Source organism: Procambarus clarkii, chromosome 59 (genome assembly GCF_040958095.1).
Source record: "Procambarus clarkii isolate CNS0578487 chromosome 59, FALCON_Pclarkii_2.0, whole genome shotgun sequence".
NCBI lineage: Eukaryota > Metazoa > Arthropoda > Malacostraca > Decapoda > Cambaridae > Procambarus > Procambarus clarkii.
This window is the reverse complement of record NC_091208.1, coordinates 24808592-24824664: the sequence shown is the minus strand read 5'-3', so window position 1 is coordinate 24824664 and position 16073 is coordinate 24808592. Positions and strand designations below refer to the sequence as shown.

The 16073-nt window shown below is 49.3% G+C and overlaps 1 protein-coding gene across 5 annotated transcripts in view; it reads right to left on the bottom strand.

Moving 5' to 3' along the window:
• Positions 1 to 15222, bottom strand: part of LOC123768229 (protein LZIC) — a 101585-nt gene extending 86363 nt beyond the window's left edge. The window contains exons 1-3 of one of the 5 annotated variants that reach the window (XM_045758688.2): positions 15090 to 15222; positions 14727 to 14854; positions 10699 to 10825 (exon numbers count right to left, since the gene is read on the bottom strand). In XM_045758688.2, coding sequence (XP_045614644.1) covers positions 10699 to 10799 — 101 coding nt within the window. In that variant the 5' untranslated portion in view covers positions 10800 to 10825; positions 14727 to 14854; positions 15090 to 15222. Of the gene's footprint in view, positions 1 to 10698; positions 10826 to 13287; positions 13347 to 14726; positions 14960 to 15089 lie in introns of those variants that run through there. The other 4 variants (XM_069307050.1, XM_045758691.2, XM_045758689.2 and 1 more) reach the window with 4 other exon arrangements.
• Between the last annotated feature and the right edge of the window lie 851 nt (positions 15223 to 16073).

Below are 16073 nucleotides of genomic sequence, written 5' to 3'. Positions count from 1 at the left end.
TCGGCGATCGTCGCCCCTCTGCCCCGCCGCCCCTCAGTTTACCATTGTTTCGCGCTCAGTGACTACCCCCACATCAATTCTTCTCGCTGATTTTCAGTGTTTTGTTGGATTTTTGGTGATCTGTCTATACAATTTGTTATTATATATCTCACCATGGGTCCCAAGAAAGCCAGTGGTAAGGATAAAGGCCAGAAAGCTCATGTGAGGATGACAATAGAGGAGAAACAAGAGATCATTCGGAAGCATGAGAATGGTACACGTGTTGTTGAACTTTGTAGGCAGTACAACAAAGCCACATCAACAATATGCATTATACTTAAGAAGAAAAATGAGATTATGGGTGCTAAAGTGGCAAAAGGAGTAAGAACAATAACGAAACAAACCAGCGTTGAATGTAATGAAACGCCATTTTCTGGGTGAGTCCCGGAGGCTCCCCGGAGCTATCCCAGGCTGATATGCTAATGTCAGACTTTGGCATCAGTCATGTGTATGGAGTTCTTAGGCCTACCGGGGACCACGGCCAGAACCGGGCCCCCTCAGAGAGGCAAGGGGAGCAATGGCCTATAGAAGCCCCCGTGTAGTTGGAAGCATTCTATGTCTGCCATCGACCGGAACAGGCACCCAGAAAGGTAAGCGCCCCAAAACAAACCCCTATTCTGGTTAAAATTGCTACCTAATACCGAACTAGTGGATAGAACTCCCCAACCGAAAACAAGCAAATTAGTGTGACGTCACACACTGCCGCGCCGCTGTCTGCGCAGCTCCCCCCTCCCCGGGAGGGGGAAGGGGGAGCCCCAGACCCCCCGCGCCGGCTACCCACACCTCAGTTCTTGAGGCTGGATGTCAAAAACGCGAAAAACCGCCGACCGGAGGGAGGGAGGGATGCCGGGGAGCCTCCGGGACTCACCCAGAAAATGGCGTTTCATTACATTCAACGCTGGTTTTCTGGGGGGAGCCCCGTCGGCTCCCCGGAGCTAACTACCCACAGACAGAAAAAAGAGGGACTTACCCGGGAGGCGGTCGTCGCTCACCCCTCAACTCGAAGCCGAGACAACTGGCTGCAACCGCCGACCCAAAGCAACACAGGCCCGACGAGGGCCAGGGACATTCACAAGGTAACGAGCAGCCAGGACCCTGTTCGACCGCCAAAATCCCCGCGCCCGAATATCAGACCAAGACATATTCCCAAAGACGGCAGCAAGAGCCGCGAACTTACGAACGTCATGGGCACGGGGATAGACCGCAGGCTGGCTAGACCTAATAACCCTGCGGACGACCTGAGAGACCCGAACCCGCGAACAGGGAAGAAGGGAAACCGGATCAACCCACAGCGCGTCCCCGGACACAGAAGCTGTGGCGCGCAAATAACGGCGAAGCGCCGCAACCGGACACAAAACATGATGCACCCCCGGCCTGACCAACCAAGCATCAACCACCCATGGACCCCTCCGGAACGCAGCAGTCTCATTCTTCGCCAGAAAAGAAGGAGACGGCTGCAAACGAACAAAACTATCACCACGACCAAAAGAGCAGAAACCCCTGCGCCGGAAGAGAGCATGAAGCTCCCCTACCCGACCCCCAGAGGCCAAAGCCAACAAGAAAAGTGCCTTGGAAAAACAATCCTGGACCGAAGGGGCCACAACGAAACGAGGAGATGAAAGGAAAGCGAGCACTCTGTCCAAAGACCAGGACGGCTCAGGCGACGCAAGAGCAGGCCGGAGGTGAAACAATGCACGAGACAGCTTGCGAAACGGCGCAGACGTAACATCGATACCGAAAGCAAGCTGAAGCGGCTCCGCCAGCGCCGCACGATACGAAGCGACGACGTCGTTTCGACGACGCCCAAGCGTACCCACTCCAAGACGATTCGACAGAGCGCAGGGGAAGAAGCCTGCCCCGCCAGCCCCGACCCCCCAAAGGGGGGAGGGGCCACCCAACGCCACCGCAGGCCGCGTTAGGCATAAGATGACGGTCCTGAAACAACCACGAGAGGAAGGACAAGACCACCCGAACAGACAAGGAGCTAACACGACGAAGACGCAAAAAGAAACGGAAGGACCGCCAGGAAACTTCATACAGCCGCCGAGAAGAAGCCCTCAGGTGGGACACCAACAAGGAGGCCACCTGATCACCATAGAGATGATGATAGACCCGAGTCAAAAAAACCATACGCGAAGACTCGAGGAGAAGATCGAACCAGCTACGTGACGTACCGGCCCGATCTGCTGAAAGAGGCGGAGCCGCGGGAAAACCCTCGGGTTCGGACACCGAGCAACCAGCGCCTGAAACCAAGGCTGGGCCGGCCACCAAGGGGCCAGAAGGACAACTCTCCCCTGGTAAGTCTCTAAGCGAGTCAGGACCTGGAGCAACAGCCGAACTGGGGGAAAGAGGTACAGGAACCCCCACCTCGACCAGTCGAGCCGAAAGGCATCGACCCCGACGGCCTCGCAATCGGGGAAGGGCGCCGCATAAACGGGAAGACGCCGCGACCACGCCGACGCGAAGAGGTCCACCTCGGGGCGCCCGAACGTCTGGCAAAGCCAACGGAAGGACTCGTCGTCGACCGTCCACTCCGTGGAGAGGGGAACGAAGCGAGACAGGGCGTCGGCCAAGACGTTGGACACGCCCCGTACGTGAACCGCCAGGAGAGCCAAACCCCGAGAACTCAGCAGACGAGTCACCCGAAGCGACCAACCCCAAAGAGACAAGGACCGCATCGAACCCCCGCGGTTCAGGCAATGAACCACCGGAGAGCAGTCCGAATGGAGCCGAATCGTCGATCCGCGGGCCACCCGAATCCTCCCCAGAGCAAACCACACTGCCGCGAACTCCCGCACCGTACTGTGAGCTCGACGGAAGGACGGATCCCAACGCCCCTGGCCGGCCTGGTGAGCACTGGTCACAAAACCCCAGCCGAGAGACGACGCATCCGTGTACACATCGAGCGAGGGCTCGGGTAGGCGCCAAGGCACTGAACCCCGAAAAACCCGAAGAGGAAGCCGGTGACGCAGCAACCAACGCAAGTCCCCCGGGGGTCGAACTCTGCGATCGCGAGAGAGGAGGAAGGGGGAACCCCGAAGGAACCAGAACAGCCGTCGAAGCCAAACCCGACCTGGCGGGTAGACCACCATCGCGAAGTTCAGGCTCCCGCACAGCCCCTCGAGCAACCGCCGGGTGACCCGAGGGCCCTCCAGAAACAGACGAAGGCGGGACCGCAGCCGCAGGAGAGACTCCGGAGGGAGAGACAAGGAGGCGGTCCGAGAGTCCCACACGAGACCCAGCCAAGTCCGAACCTGAGAGGGAACCAGATGGGACTTCCTCCAGTTCACCAAGAACCCGAACCCGGCGAGCTGGGAAAGAACCAAATCCCTGGCTAGCAAGCAAGCTGACTGGCTGGGAGCCCAAACCAGCCAGTCGTCGAGGTAGGCCAACACCCGAACACCTAGGAGACGCAAACGAGCCACCACAACCCGTGTAAGGCGTGTGAACACGCGAGGTGCCAGGTTCAACCCGAACGGGAGACAACGAAAGCGGTAACTCAGACGCCCCACTACAAAACCGAGCCAGTCCCTGAACCGCGGATGAATCGGGACATGCCAATAAGCGTCCCGGAGGTCCAGGGACACCATCCAAGCACCCGGCTCCAAGAGGAGCCGAACCTGAGACAGCGTAGTCATCCGAAAGGAGGGGCAATGAACCCAGGGGTTCAGACGGGACAAGTCCAGAATGAACCGCAGGTCCGCGCAGTCCCGTTTCGGAACCGGAAACAGACGGGAAACCCATCTGAGGGACGACGTCGTTTCGACGACGCCCAAGCGTACCCACTCCAAGACGATTCGACAGAGCGCAGGGGAAGAAGCCTGCCCCGCCAGCCCCGACCCCCCAAAGGGGGGAGGGGCCACCCAACGCCACCGCAGGCCGCGAGACACGACCCGAAAGGCCCACGAATCGTGGGACCAGGCGCGGGCGAACAGCGCAAGCCGCCCCCCCATCGCCCCGTCAAAGGGGCAAACCGCGAAAGGGCCGGCGACCCTTACGAGACCCAGAACCCCGCACAGCGCGAACACCGCGCCGACCAGACGAGGGAGGGTCCGCAGGAGGAGCCAACCCCAAACCTGACACCAGAGGCCTACCACGACGAGAGGAACCCCGAGCCCTGGCACGACCTTTCCGGGAAGACCCACCCCGGGACCCCCGGAAAACCAACAAGTCCGACATCGGACGACAAGCCGCCGACGCAGCCTGAATAAACTGCGCCACGGCCGACTCCCCAAACAGGAGAGGACAAAAAGGTGAAGAACGCCTAAGAGCCAGAGCCCAAGCAGATTCCACGGAGGAACCCAGCACCGCCTGCCGACACGCGAGACGGGAAGCATAGAACAGGGAAACCGCATCCCGCAAAATCGGCGTGAACAGCTTCAACAAGGCAGCCGACGAACGCGCAGCCGAGGACAAGGTGCCGGACCCCGGGACGGACCCAAGCGTCCCCACATCCTCCACGAGCCAATCCGAAGACAGCTCCAGGAGGGAAAAGAACCGCAAGGCCGAACACAAAAGGCCCCGAGCGCGCAAGTCCTCCGCCACGAGCGCCGCCGAAAGGGAGGGAACCTGCACATGGAGCTGAATAACGCCCACATCGCGGGGAAGGGCAGGGGCAAACAAGCACTCATTCAGGTACTCAAGTTCACCCCCCAGGAAAACCTGAAGCACCGTGGAAGCTGCCCGCCACTCCAGCGTGCGGGAACGACAAAAGGAATGCCAGGAATCCAGACCAAACAAGGGGCAGTCTGCTAGCCAGGATGACTCCGGAACCTCGTAACGGAGCCAGAAAGGGAACGAAGTCCCAAACCTGAACGTGGACGGATCCATTTCCGAGGCATAATCCGGGTCACGCAGGAGGTAAGCTGCAAAGGCCGCGCGCACCACACCCGGTTGGATGCGATAAGCCGAAAACCTCCTGAAGGACGGAACCGACGTACCCGGGGGAACACGGAACCGTACCCGGGGAGGGGCCGACACCAAATCCAACTCGTACGCAGAGGGGGGGAAAGAAAACCCCACTCCTTGTAACAATAAGCCCCGCTCAGTGGGAAGAAAAACCCAGGCGGGGTCCAGCGGGGCCCAAGGCCCCCAAGTCAGCCCCTCCCCAGCCTCGAGGTCCGTCACCACAGGACCCGAGGCCGAGTCCTCTCCCCAAGCCCCGACCCCACAAGACAAGGACAGAGCAGCCGGAAAAGCTGGAGGAAGGGGGGCCCACTGGTCAGACCCTGAAGCTTCGGCCGGGAGACAAGACTCGAATGCCTCTGCCGCCCCCCCGGAAGGGGCAACCCCCGAAGCTGCCCGAGTCTCGAGATCAAGTAACCCCTGCTCCGACCCCGAAACCCTCAGACGCTTCGGGGCCGGAAGCAGGGGCGGGGGACCAGAACGAACAGAAGGGGAAGGACGAGGAGGTGCGGACTGAACCAGGATCGAAGCGACCCCCACCCCCAAGTCCGGGTCTCGAAAAGCAAAGCGGGGCAGCCCCGGGGCATCCGGGGAAGCAACCAACCGAGCGCGTTGCAACAGACGAAACCTAGACTGCAACGCACGTGCCGCCTGTACCCGAATAGAATCATCAGAGGATTGGGTAAATTGAGTCACAAGCAAGCAGCAACACTCACAGGACTCAGGGTCGAAAGTATCACCGACCCAACAGGCAGCGTGGCAGAGGCAAAAACAATGAGGGTCACCCTGAGACAAGGGGACCGAGCAACCCTCAAACTCGCACACAGCGAGTGGGGACTCCGGGGTCACATCCATCGGACCCACGCGCCCCCTAGGGGATTCCCAGGGTCCTGAGCGTTTACTTTAAGAGGACTCGCGCTCAGGTAGTCCCAGGCAGGGTGCTGCAAACCGGCGCCCAAAACTACCAAGCAAACTTCTAAAGCTGAACCCCAGGGACGTGTACACTCACGGGGACCTAGCAGGGGGCGCCACCGAGGAGAACAGTGGAAGGGCAAAAACAAACTGAATAAAATGACAGAACCCCCCACCAGGCAAAAAACAAAAAGAAAAACAAAACCCCGCAAGAGGACAGCGAACCCCAAGGAACAGAGCCGGCCGCGATGTCGGGAATTACAAGCTGAGCAGCACCCTGCGCCCCGACCAGTGCAAACTGCCTCTTACCTGCCGGTAACAAGGGAGAACAGAACACCCAAGAGCCCAACAGGCGGCCGAAAAACCGAAAGGTAAAACGGACCAGCAGAGGCAGACCCCGAGGAGCCTGTGGAAGTTGGCCCCAAGCCCCAAGGGCAGGACTTACAGGGCACCTAGGGAAGGCAGCCCTAGGCGCATGCAGCCCGAGTACTGAAGATAACTCCTGGCTCTCACACCCACAAAACTAACACCACACTCAAAGCACAGTGCAGTAGCGACACCGGAGCCAGAGCACACGACCACCGCCAATAGCATCAGCCTCAAGAACTGAGGTGTGGGTAGCCGGCGCGGGGGGTCTGGGGCTCCCCCTTCCCCCTCCCGGGGAGGGGGGAGCTGCGCAGACAGCGGCGCGGCAGTGTGTGACGTCACACTAATTTGCTTGTTTTCGGTTGGGGAGTTCTATCCACTAGTTCGGTATTAGGTAGCAATTTTAACCAGAATAGGGGTTTGTTTTGGGGCGCTTACCTTTCTGGGTGCCTGTTCCGGTCGATGGCAGACATAGAATGCTTCCAACTACACGGGGGCTTCTATAGGCCATTGCTCCCCTTGCCTCTCTGAGGGGGCCCGGTTCTGGCCGTGGTCCCCGGTAGGCCTAAGAACTCCATACACATGACTGATGCCAAAGTCTGACATTAGCATATCAGCCTGGGATAGCTCCGGGGAGCCGACGGGGCTCCCCCCAGAAAAGACCACAAATACTTGAAGAAGTGGAAAAGTTGTTATTAATTTGGATACACGACAAGGAGTTGAGGGGTGATAGTGTTTCGGAGGCCATTATTTGTGAGAAAGCCAGGGTGTTGCACGAAGACCTTCTAAAGAATACCCCTGCAACGAGTGATGCAGATACGAAAGAGTTTAAGGCAAGCAGGGGCTGGTTTGAAAAATTTAGAAAGAGAAGTGGTATCCATAGTGTTACAAGGCATGGGGAGGCAGCCAGCTTAGACAAACCAGCCGCTGGACGATTTATTGACGAATTTAAAGAGTTTGCAGAGGCTGAGGGATACCTACCGCAACAAGTGTTTAATTGTGACGAAACAGGACTGTTTTGGAAAAGAATGCCTAAGAGGACATACATTACCAAGGAGGAAAAATCCTTGCCTGGACACAAGCCTATGAAAGATAGGTTTACGCTTGTGCTGTGTTCAAATGCGAGTGGCGATTTGAAAATTAAACCCTTGCTAGTGTATCATTCTGAAAATCCAAGGGTTTTCAAACAGTATAAAGTGCAGAAAACCCATTTGTGTGTGATGTGGAAGTCTAATAAAAAAGCATGGGTGACTAGGCTTATTTTTTCGGAGTGGGTGAATGAAGTGCTGTGCCCTGCCATAGAAAAATATCTGCAGGAGAAACATTTGCCACTCAAAGCCGTGCTTCTCCTCGACAATGCTCATGCTCATCCTCCAGGCTTGGAAGATGATTTGTTGCCCAGATACAATAAATTCCTCACAGTTAAATTCCTTCCTCCTAACACCACTCCTCTAATTCAGCCTATGGACCAGAAAATCATAGCGAATTTTAAGAAACTTTATGAAAAGGCACTTTTCCGGAAATGTTTTGAAGTGACTGAAGCCACAAACCTCACCCTCAAAGAGTTCTGGAAACAGCATTTTAACATTTGTAGTGCTTTAAAACTCGTTGACAAAGCCTGGCAAGAAGTGACTCAAAGAACCCTGATCTCTGGCTGGAGAAAATTGTGGCCTGAATGTGTGAGAGAACTAGACTTTGAATGTCTAGAAGCGAATGTCCCTTCTGCAGTAATTAAGGTGTGTCAGATGTGGGAAGAGATTCAAACAATTGTTGAAAAGACTCACCCAGAGAAAGCTGTAGTAGGCCGTTGTCTTAATCTTTTCAATGACAATGTGATGCCTTACTACAGAGAGAGCTTGCGAAGAAGGGAAAAGCAAGCTTCCATGGACAGATTTGTGGTGAGGAAATCGAGCAGTGAGCCTCAACCAGGACCTAGTGGCACTCAGATAAAACGTCCCAGGGAGAGCACACCAGAAAGGTCCTCACTGCCTGATGTGATTATGGAAGGGGACTCCCCTTCCAAACAGTAACTCCTCTCCTCCTCCCCCCTCCTCACCATCTTCCATACGCCTACAGCACTCGACAGCAAGGTAAGTAATAACTGGAACATAGTTTTGTAGGTTTATTTAGATGAATTAGGTATAAAAATTTAGTTTGATGTGGGGTTTTTGGGGTAGTCAGGAACGGATTAATTCATTTCTCTTTATTTCTTTTGGGGAAATTAGCTTCGGAATGCGAGTTTTCGGAATACGAGGCGTCTCCAGGAACCAATTAAACTCTTAAACTGAGGTATGCCTGTAATGAAGACTGGACAGAGGATGATAGACTTTGGAGAGTCAGGCACATTATGAAGACTTTGGAGAGTCAGGCACATTACGAATGAAGTGATTGGAAAATACAAATATTTCTATGTACCAGCACAGAAGCTAGTGATTGACGAATCTCTTGTGCTTTTCAAAGGATGTGTTGGGTTCAAGCAGCATATTCCCTCCAAATGCAACAGATTTGGATTGAAATTCTATGTTCTCTGTGACTGTGAAACAGGATCACCACCAGAGAAGACTCACCCCACACCACAAGGCACAGAGCAAAGGACAGAAGTCAGGAGCCAGAGCCATAATGACCAATGCCATTCACATGGCCAAAGAACTGAAGGTGTGGGTAGCTGGCGTGGGGGGTCTGGGGCTCCCCCTTCCCCCTCCCAGGGAGGGGGGGAGCCGCACAGACAGCAGCGCGGCAAGTGGCGACATTATGCTCATTTGCTTCTTTTTCTTTGGGGAGTTCTGTCCAATCGTTTGACTTTCAGTAGTAGTTTCAACCAGAATAGGGGGTTTGTTGTGGGATGCTTACCTTTTTGGGTGCCTGACCTGGTCGATGGCAGACATAGAATGCTCCAAATCACATGTGCAGTTCTATAGGCCATTGCTCCTCATGCCTCTCTGAGGGGGCCAGGTTCTGGCTCGTGGTCCCTGGTAGGCCTATGAACTCCATTCACATCGACTGATGCCAAAGTTTAATAATATCCATATCAGCCTGGATAGCTCCAGGGAGCCAAAGGGGCTCCACCCAGAAAAAGTCATCAATTAAAGGAAAATAGAACATTTGGGAGAAAGAGTAAATTTTATAACAAAGGCACATGATGGTTTCAGATAGTGAAAATCATACTTAACAAACTTGATTGAATTTTAAGACTGGCAAAAAGATTGTGATGCAGTTCATACACAAAATGGAAATACAAGGAGGCTAATACACAAGATGGAAAGACAAGGAGGGATAACAGGAAAGGCACTAGATTGAGTATGGAGTACTTGACGCACAGAAAACAAAGCGTTGTAGTCAGAGAGGACATGTCAGACTGGAGAGGAGTGGAAAGTGGTGTTCCACAGGGCTTTGTCCTAGGACAATTGCTTTTAATTAATGTAAATGACATGACAGAGGGAGTGGTGCTCATACATATTGATGTTTGCAGATGATGCAAAGTTAATGAGAAGAGAAAGAACTGAAAAGGACTGTAGGGTGCTTCAGGAGTGAGCATAATTTATCTGCCCACTCCTGAAGTTTGATCATATCAGAAGGGATATGTTAAGTATGCACAAGATCTTGGAGGGAATAGATAAATTGCATAAAAGAAGCTTATTTAAATTAAAAAAAGTTAGGACAAGGGGGAACATCAGTGGAAGCCGGACAAACAATTGAGCCAAGGAAAGGTAAGGACATTCTCATTCCCTGTAGGCAAGTGAAATGCATTCAAGGAAGAGGTTGTTGAAGTCAATTCCATCCACAACTTTAAAGGGAAGGATCTGCAGCAGGAAAACCCTCCTGAGGAATGAAAGGGAGCACATCCTTATGAGGAAACAGAAGCTCAACTACCTTTGGTGTCAAAGTGGAAGAGGTGGTCTCGAGAAGGCATAAACATGCCTGAATAAACACCATCCCCCAGGCTTTCAAACCCCCAGGCATTTCAGAACTGGGAGCAGAAGGGGAGACCCTAGGCCCACTACACAATAACTGTTGAACCCGGCAAACGAGACGGAGGTGCAAACTTAGACCAAGTAGAAAAGAGCAACTGCTCCAAGATCAGGTCCTGAAAATATCAAAAGGGCCGGCCATGGGGTAACTCCATTGATGGTAAGCCGCAACCTACAGATAAGAGCAAACCTAGCTCAAAAAGCAACAGCTGCTTGATAAGCAGAGTGCCAGGGAAAAGCTCAGCTAAAACAGAGACCTGAATTTAAGTTGTGTGGATACTATAAACTCTCAACATAGAACAGTATAAAAAGATAAATGGCAGAGACATGCTTTTAAATGCAGTAGTGTATTTGGATCTCTCATATTCTAGTACTGTACAGTATACAGTTTAGATATTATTACAAAAGCTTAATCACTAATACTCATTTGATGATAGGATAGAATGAGATAAATCTAATTTGAGTTATCCACTTCTGATTAACATTTAACAAGTTTTTCACTTCTTACTTGCATTCCTCAAGATCAGCTAACTGTGCCATTAATCGGTCAAGTTGCTCTTCCATCTGCTGCCGTAACCTTTGTGTTTCACTCATCCCACGACTGGCCATACTGTTAGAAAGCAGAATCTTTACACCTGTAAATTAACAATCAAGGAATAAAATAATGTACAGGGTAGCATAGAGTGATGGTAGACAACTTTCTTATGAAAAGAGATATTTAACCATTAGTGTGTGGTTATTGTCATTTGTTAACCCAATGGATAACATAGTTATCATTGTATGTTGATTTTAGTTATCATCACACAGATTTTATACAAATGATGTAAATATGGTTATAATACATCTATATGGTTGTAATGGAGTTAATCTAGACCCATGAAAATTTATCTTTTTAATGGCTTATTATAGATGAGGTAATCTTGTACGCTTCCACCAGCAAAGCAATTATGGTCACATCACAATTTGGTGTTTCCCACTGGTAACCTCGAGCATTACCAGACAGAATAGCAGCAAAGAGTGGGCTTCAAGACACTTCGTTTGAGCTGAGCCAGGAACAGATTTACATGCAATAAATGTACTGTACAGTATATATATTACATTGCAGGCCTATACTGTATACAGTATAGTACTTGATCACTGTTTTCTGAGAAGGCTCATATGGTGGCTCCCTGTTGCTAGCTATCTGGATAGCTCCATCAAAGTCAAGTCACACCAAGTACTTGAAAGGCATTGTGAGCTAAAACCTGGCCCCCCTCTATTTTTTTGTTTATTTATATATTCAAGAATTCTTACATTCTTGTACAGCCACTAGCATGCGTAGCATTTCGGGCAAGTCCTTAATCCTATGTTCCCCAGAATATGACCATGACAAACTGTTTAACAATTTTATGTGTATTATCAATTCCCATTTTATGGGTATTTTAAAGATGTACAGGGAGCTGAGGTTCATAATTCACTCAGACCGATCACTCCGTGGAGTGTGTTTGGCCTACCAAAGACAGAACCTACCTACCTACCTTGAGGCTACCTTGAGGTGCTTCCGGGGCTTAGTGTCCCCGCGGCCCGGTCGTCGACCAGGCCTCCTGGTTGCTGGACTGATCAACCAGGCTGTTAGACGCGGCTGCGAGCAGCCGCGTCTAACAGCCAGACGTATGACGCCTGACGTCTAACATACGCCTGACGTATGAGTCACAGTCTGGTTGATCAGGTATCCTTTGGAGGTGCTTATCCAGTTCTCTCTTGAACACTGTGAGGGGTTTGCCAGTTATGCCCCTTATGTGTAGTGGAAGCGTGTTGAACAGTCTCGGGCCTCTGATGTTGATAGAGTTCTCTCTCAGAGTACCTGTTGCACCTCTGCTTTTCAACGGGGGTATTCTGCACATCCTGCCATGTCTTCTGGTCTCATGTGGTGTTATTTCTGTGTGCAGGTTTGGGACCAGCCCCTCAATTATTTTCCACGTGTAAATTATTATGTATCTCTCCCGCCTGTGCTCAAGGGAGTACAGATTTAGGCTCTTTAGTCGGTCCCAGTAATTTAGATGTTTTACTGAGTGGATTCTAGCAGTAAAGGATCTCTGTACGCTCTCTAGGTCAGCAATTTCTCCAGCTTTGAAACGGGCTGTCATTGTGCAGCAGTACTCCACTCTAGAGAGCACAAGCGTTTTGAAAAGTATCATCATCGGTATAGCATCTCTAGTGTGAAAAGTTCTTGTTATCCAACCTGTCATTTTTCTTGCAGTTGTGACGGCTACTTTATTGTGTTCTTTAAAGGTAAGGTGTACATGAGTACACCCAGATCCTTTACATTGCCTTTTCGTTCTATGTTATGATTTGCCTGAGTTTTGTACGTGGTTTCTGTTTTTATATTTTCAATTTTTCCGTAGCGCATGAGCTGGAACTTATCCTCATTAAACACCATATTATTTTCTGTAGCCCATAGAAAGACCTGATCTACATCTGATTGGAGGTTTGCCGTGTCCTCTATGTTGCCAACTCTCATGAAAATCCTAGTGTCATCTGCAAAGGATGATACAGTGCTATAGGTTGTGTTCTGGTCTATGTCCGATATGAGGATGAGAAAAAGTACTGGAGCAAGCACAGTACCCTGGGGGACTGAGCTCTTCACGGTTGATGGGCTGGATTTTATTTTGTTGACTATTACACATTGGGTTCTGTTAGTCAGGAAATTGTAGATCCATCTGCCTATTTTCCCGGTAATTCCTTTTGAACGCATTTTATGTGCAATAACACCATGGTCACATTTACCAAAAGCTTTTGCGAAATCTGTGTAAATTACATCAGCGTTTTGTTTGTCTTCCATAGCATCTAATGCCATATCATAGTGGTCCAGCAACTGCGACAGGCAAGAGCGCCCTGTTCTGAAACCATGTTGTCCGGGGTTATGGAGATGCTGTGATTCCATGTATTTTGTGATCTTGCTTCTTAGCACTCTCTCTCACCTGGCCCAAGACTTTTCAACACACTTATATACATAAGGGGTCATAACTAGACAACCTATCTTGGTGTTCAAGAGAAAACTTAATACACCTCCAAAAAATACCTGATCGAATACAAGTCACAATGTACTTGTACTCACCTAATTGTGCTTATGGGGTCTGAGCTGCGGCTCTTTGGTCCCGCCTCTCAACGGTCAATCTACTGGAGATATAATCTACTTGTATGATACAACTCTTGTGCCTGTCCCTGTGGCACAGTGGTAAAACACTCACCTGGCACTTTATATCCAAGCCGGGAGGATTTACTGGGCATCAATCCTTAACTGTAGCCTCAGTTCACCCAGCAGTGAATGGGTACCTGGTTGTTAAATGATTTGGTGGGTCATATTCTGGGGTAAATTAGGATTAATGACTTGCCCAAAATGGTATACGTGCTACTGGCTGTACAAGAATTTAAGACCTCTTGTATGTATATATACATAAATAAATAAATAAATAAAAATAAAAAAAATGAAAAGTATGCAATACAAGAGTTCACCAATGGACTTTAAAACCTACCTAACCTTACATGACCTAACCTAACCCAAACTAACCTAACTCAATCAAGCTTAACTTAATACATGCTAACCTAATGATACAGGTTAGGCAATCAGAAAATGAGCTTTGTCACACGATTGTGCATGATATTACCATATCCCCACCTGATGAACTGTATATAATTTATTAAGGTATTATTCATTGTATTTTAAGGGTCCTGGTAGTACAATCGGGTTCGTTCTCGATTCGTAACAATTGAGAATTCTGGGTTCATATCCCGGGCAGGACAGAAATGGTTGGGCACATTTCACCTAATGCCCCTGCTCATCTAGCAGTAAGTAGGTACCCAGGAATTAGTCAGCTTGTTGTTGGGTTGCCTCCTGGGTGGGGTCAGTAATGTGACCTAAGGAGGGGGGGGGGGAAAAGAGTTCTTGATGTAAGCCTAATATGTATGAATACACTCTGACTGGCAGTCCCAAGACAATGCATTATTATTATTATATTTTTTTTTTTTGAGATATATACAAGAGTTGTTACATTCTTGTACAGCCACTAGTACGCGTAGCGTTTCGGGCAGGTCCCTGGAATACGATCCCCTGCCGCGAAGAATCGTTTTTTCATCCAAGTACACATTTTACTGTTGCGTTAAACAGAGGCTACAGTTAAGGAATTGCGCCCAGTAAATCCTCCCCGGCCAGGATACGAACCCATGACATAGCACGCGCGGAACGCCAGGCGAGTGTCTTACCACTACACCACGGAGACTGCTAAATTATTAAATAATTATTATTATTATTATATGTTAGACTTCGAGCAGAGGCATCTAACAGCCTTGTGACCAGATCACCAGCCAAGATGCCTGGCATAAGGATATTGATTCTTGAAACCTCTTCAAAGTAAAGTAGCCAAGCTATCTCCAGCAGTGGTAGGATTTTACCCCCTCTGCAGCAAAGACTAATGGAAAGATCATATGTGAATATTTAACACATGGTTTATATCTAATTAACATTTAAACATAAAAGGAACGTTAAGAAAAACTTGCCTAGACAGGGCGTGTTGTTAATTAGGGGCAGCGACGGGACTAAACTGTATATGTTCCTTGCCAATCCAAATTCGAAGGTGAAGACAATGAGAGTATATATTCCTCGGTGGAAGAATGTGCATGGTAATCTGCAAGGAATTCAATTACATGTCAGGTGCGTCAATGTACTCCTTCAGTGGTTAGAAATGTAAACAAGAGCAACCCCGCAGGCCGATCAGCTGACTGATAAAGTATCAACACGTGTCCGATTCTCTCGTCATGGTAAATGATGGATATACTTTGCTAAGTTTGAAATTTAGACCTTAGATAGGCCTCAATCAGGCCAAGTATTGCAACGTTATTAAGTGCCTTGTATATGTTTACCTGAATTTACCTATGGATTACCATCTCCGGTGGCCTTAATGTGGAGAGGAAGTCGTGTTGCGTGTGTTCTTGAAGATAACACCCCCCCCCCAATAATTTATCAAAGTTTACAGATGATGGCTTCTGGTTCAGTTTTGACGACGCGTGGACGTCTGATGGTAACGACACCTGGGGCATATTTCCTGTGCCAGGTAAGTACGACGAGCTCATCATAACCCGTGCTGCTTTTAAATTTTTGTTCAGAGTATTTATTTATTTAATTTATTTACATATATTCTTATATAGATACTTATTCTATGCTTATTCTTATACTTATTCATATTCATATACTTATTCTAAAAAAAGCGAGAATAACCCAAGTCCACAAATGTGGTAATCTCACTGATGTCAACAATTACAGACCCATATCAATTTGAAACTTGTCAAAAATATTTGAAAAGCTAATCTACAAGCAGCTTTACTCATATCTAGCCAAACTCAATATACTTAGCTCTTGCCAATATGGTTTCAGACCCAATAAAAGCACTAACGATGCACTGATTAGTATGATTAACTTGATACATACAGCTCTTGATAAAAATGAGTTCCCTGTTGGGTATTTGTGGACCTACGTAAGGCTTTTGACACTGTCAACCACCAAAACCTTCTTCTTAAATTACATCATTATGGAGTCAAAGGTAATACCTTCTTGGTATTGTCAAAGATATTGCAGGGTAATACCCTGCAATACCTTCAGTCCTACCTTACTGACAGGCTCCAGTATGTTTCTGTGAATAATTCCATTTCTCCTATACTACCCGTAAACATTGGTGTTCCACAAGGCAGCATACTTGGCCCTCTCTTTTTGGTCATCTATATTAATGACCTTCCAAATGCCTCTATAAACACCTCAAACCAATCTTATTTGCTGATGACACAACTTTCATTTTCTTCAGTCCTGATCCTCTTGCTCTAAATGTCACTGTGAATACTAAACTAAATAAA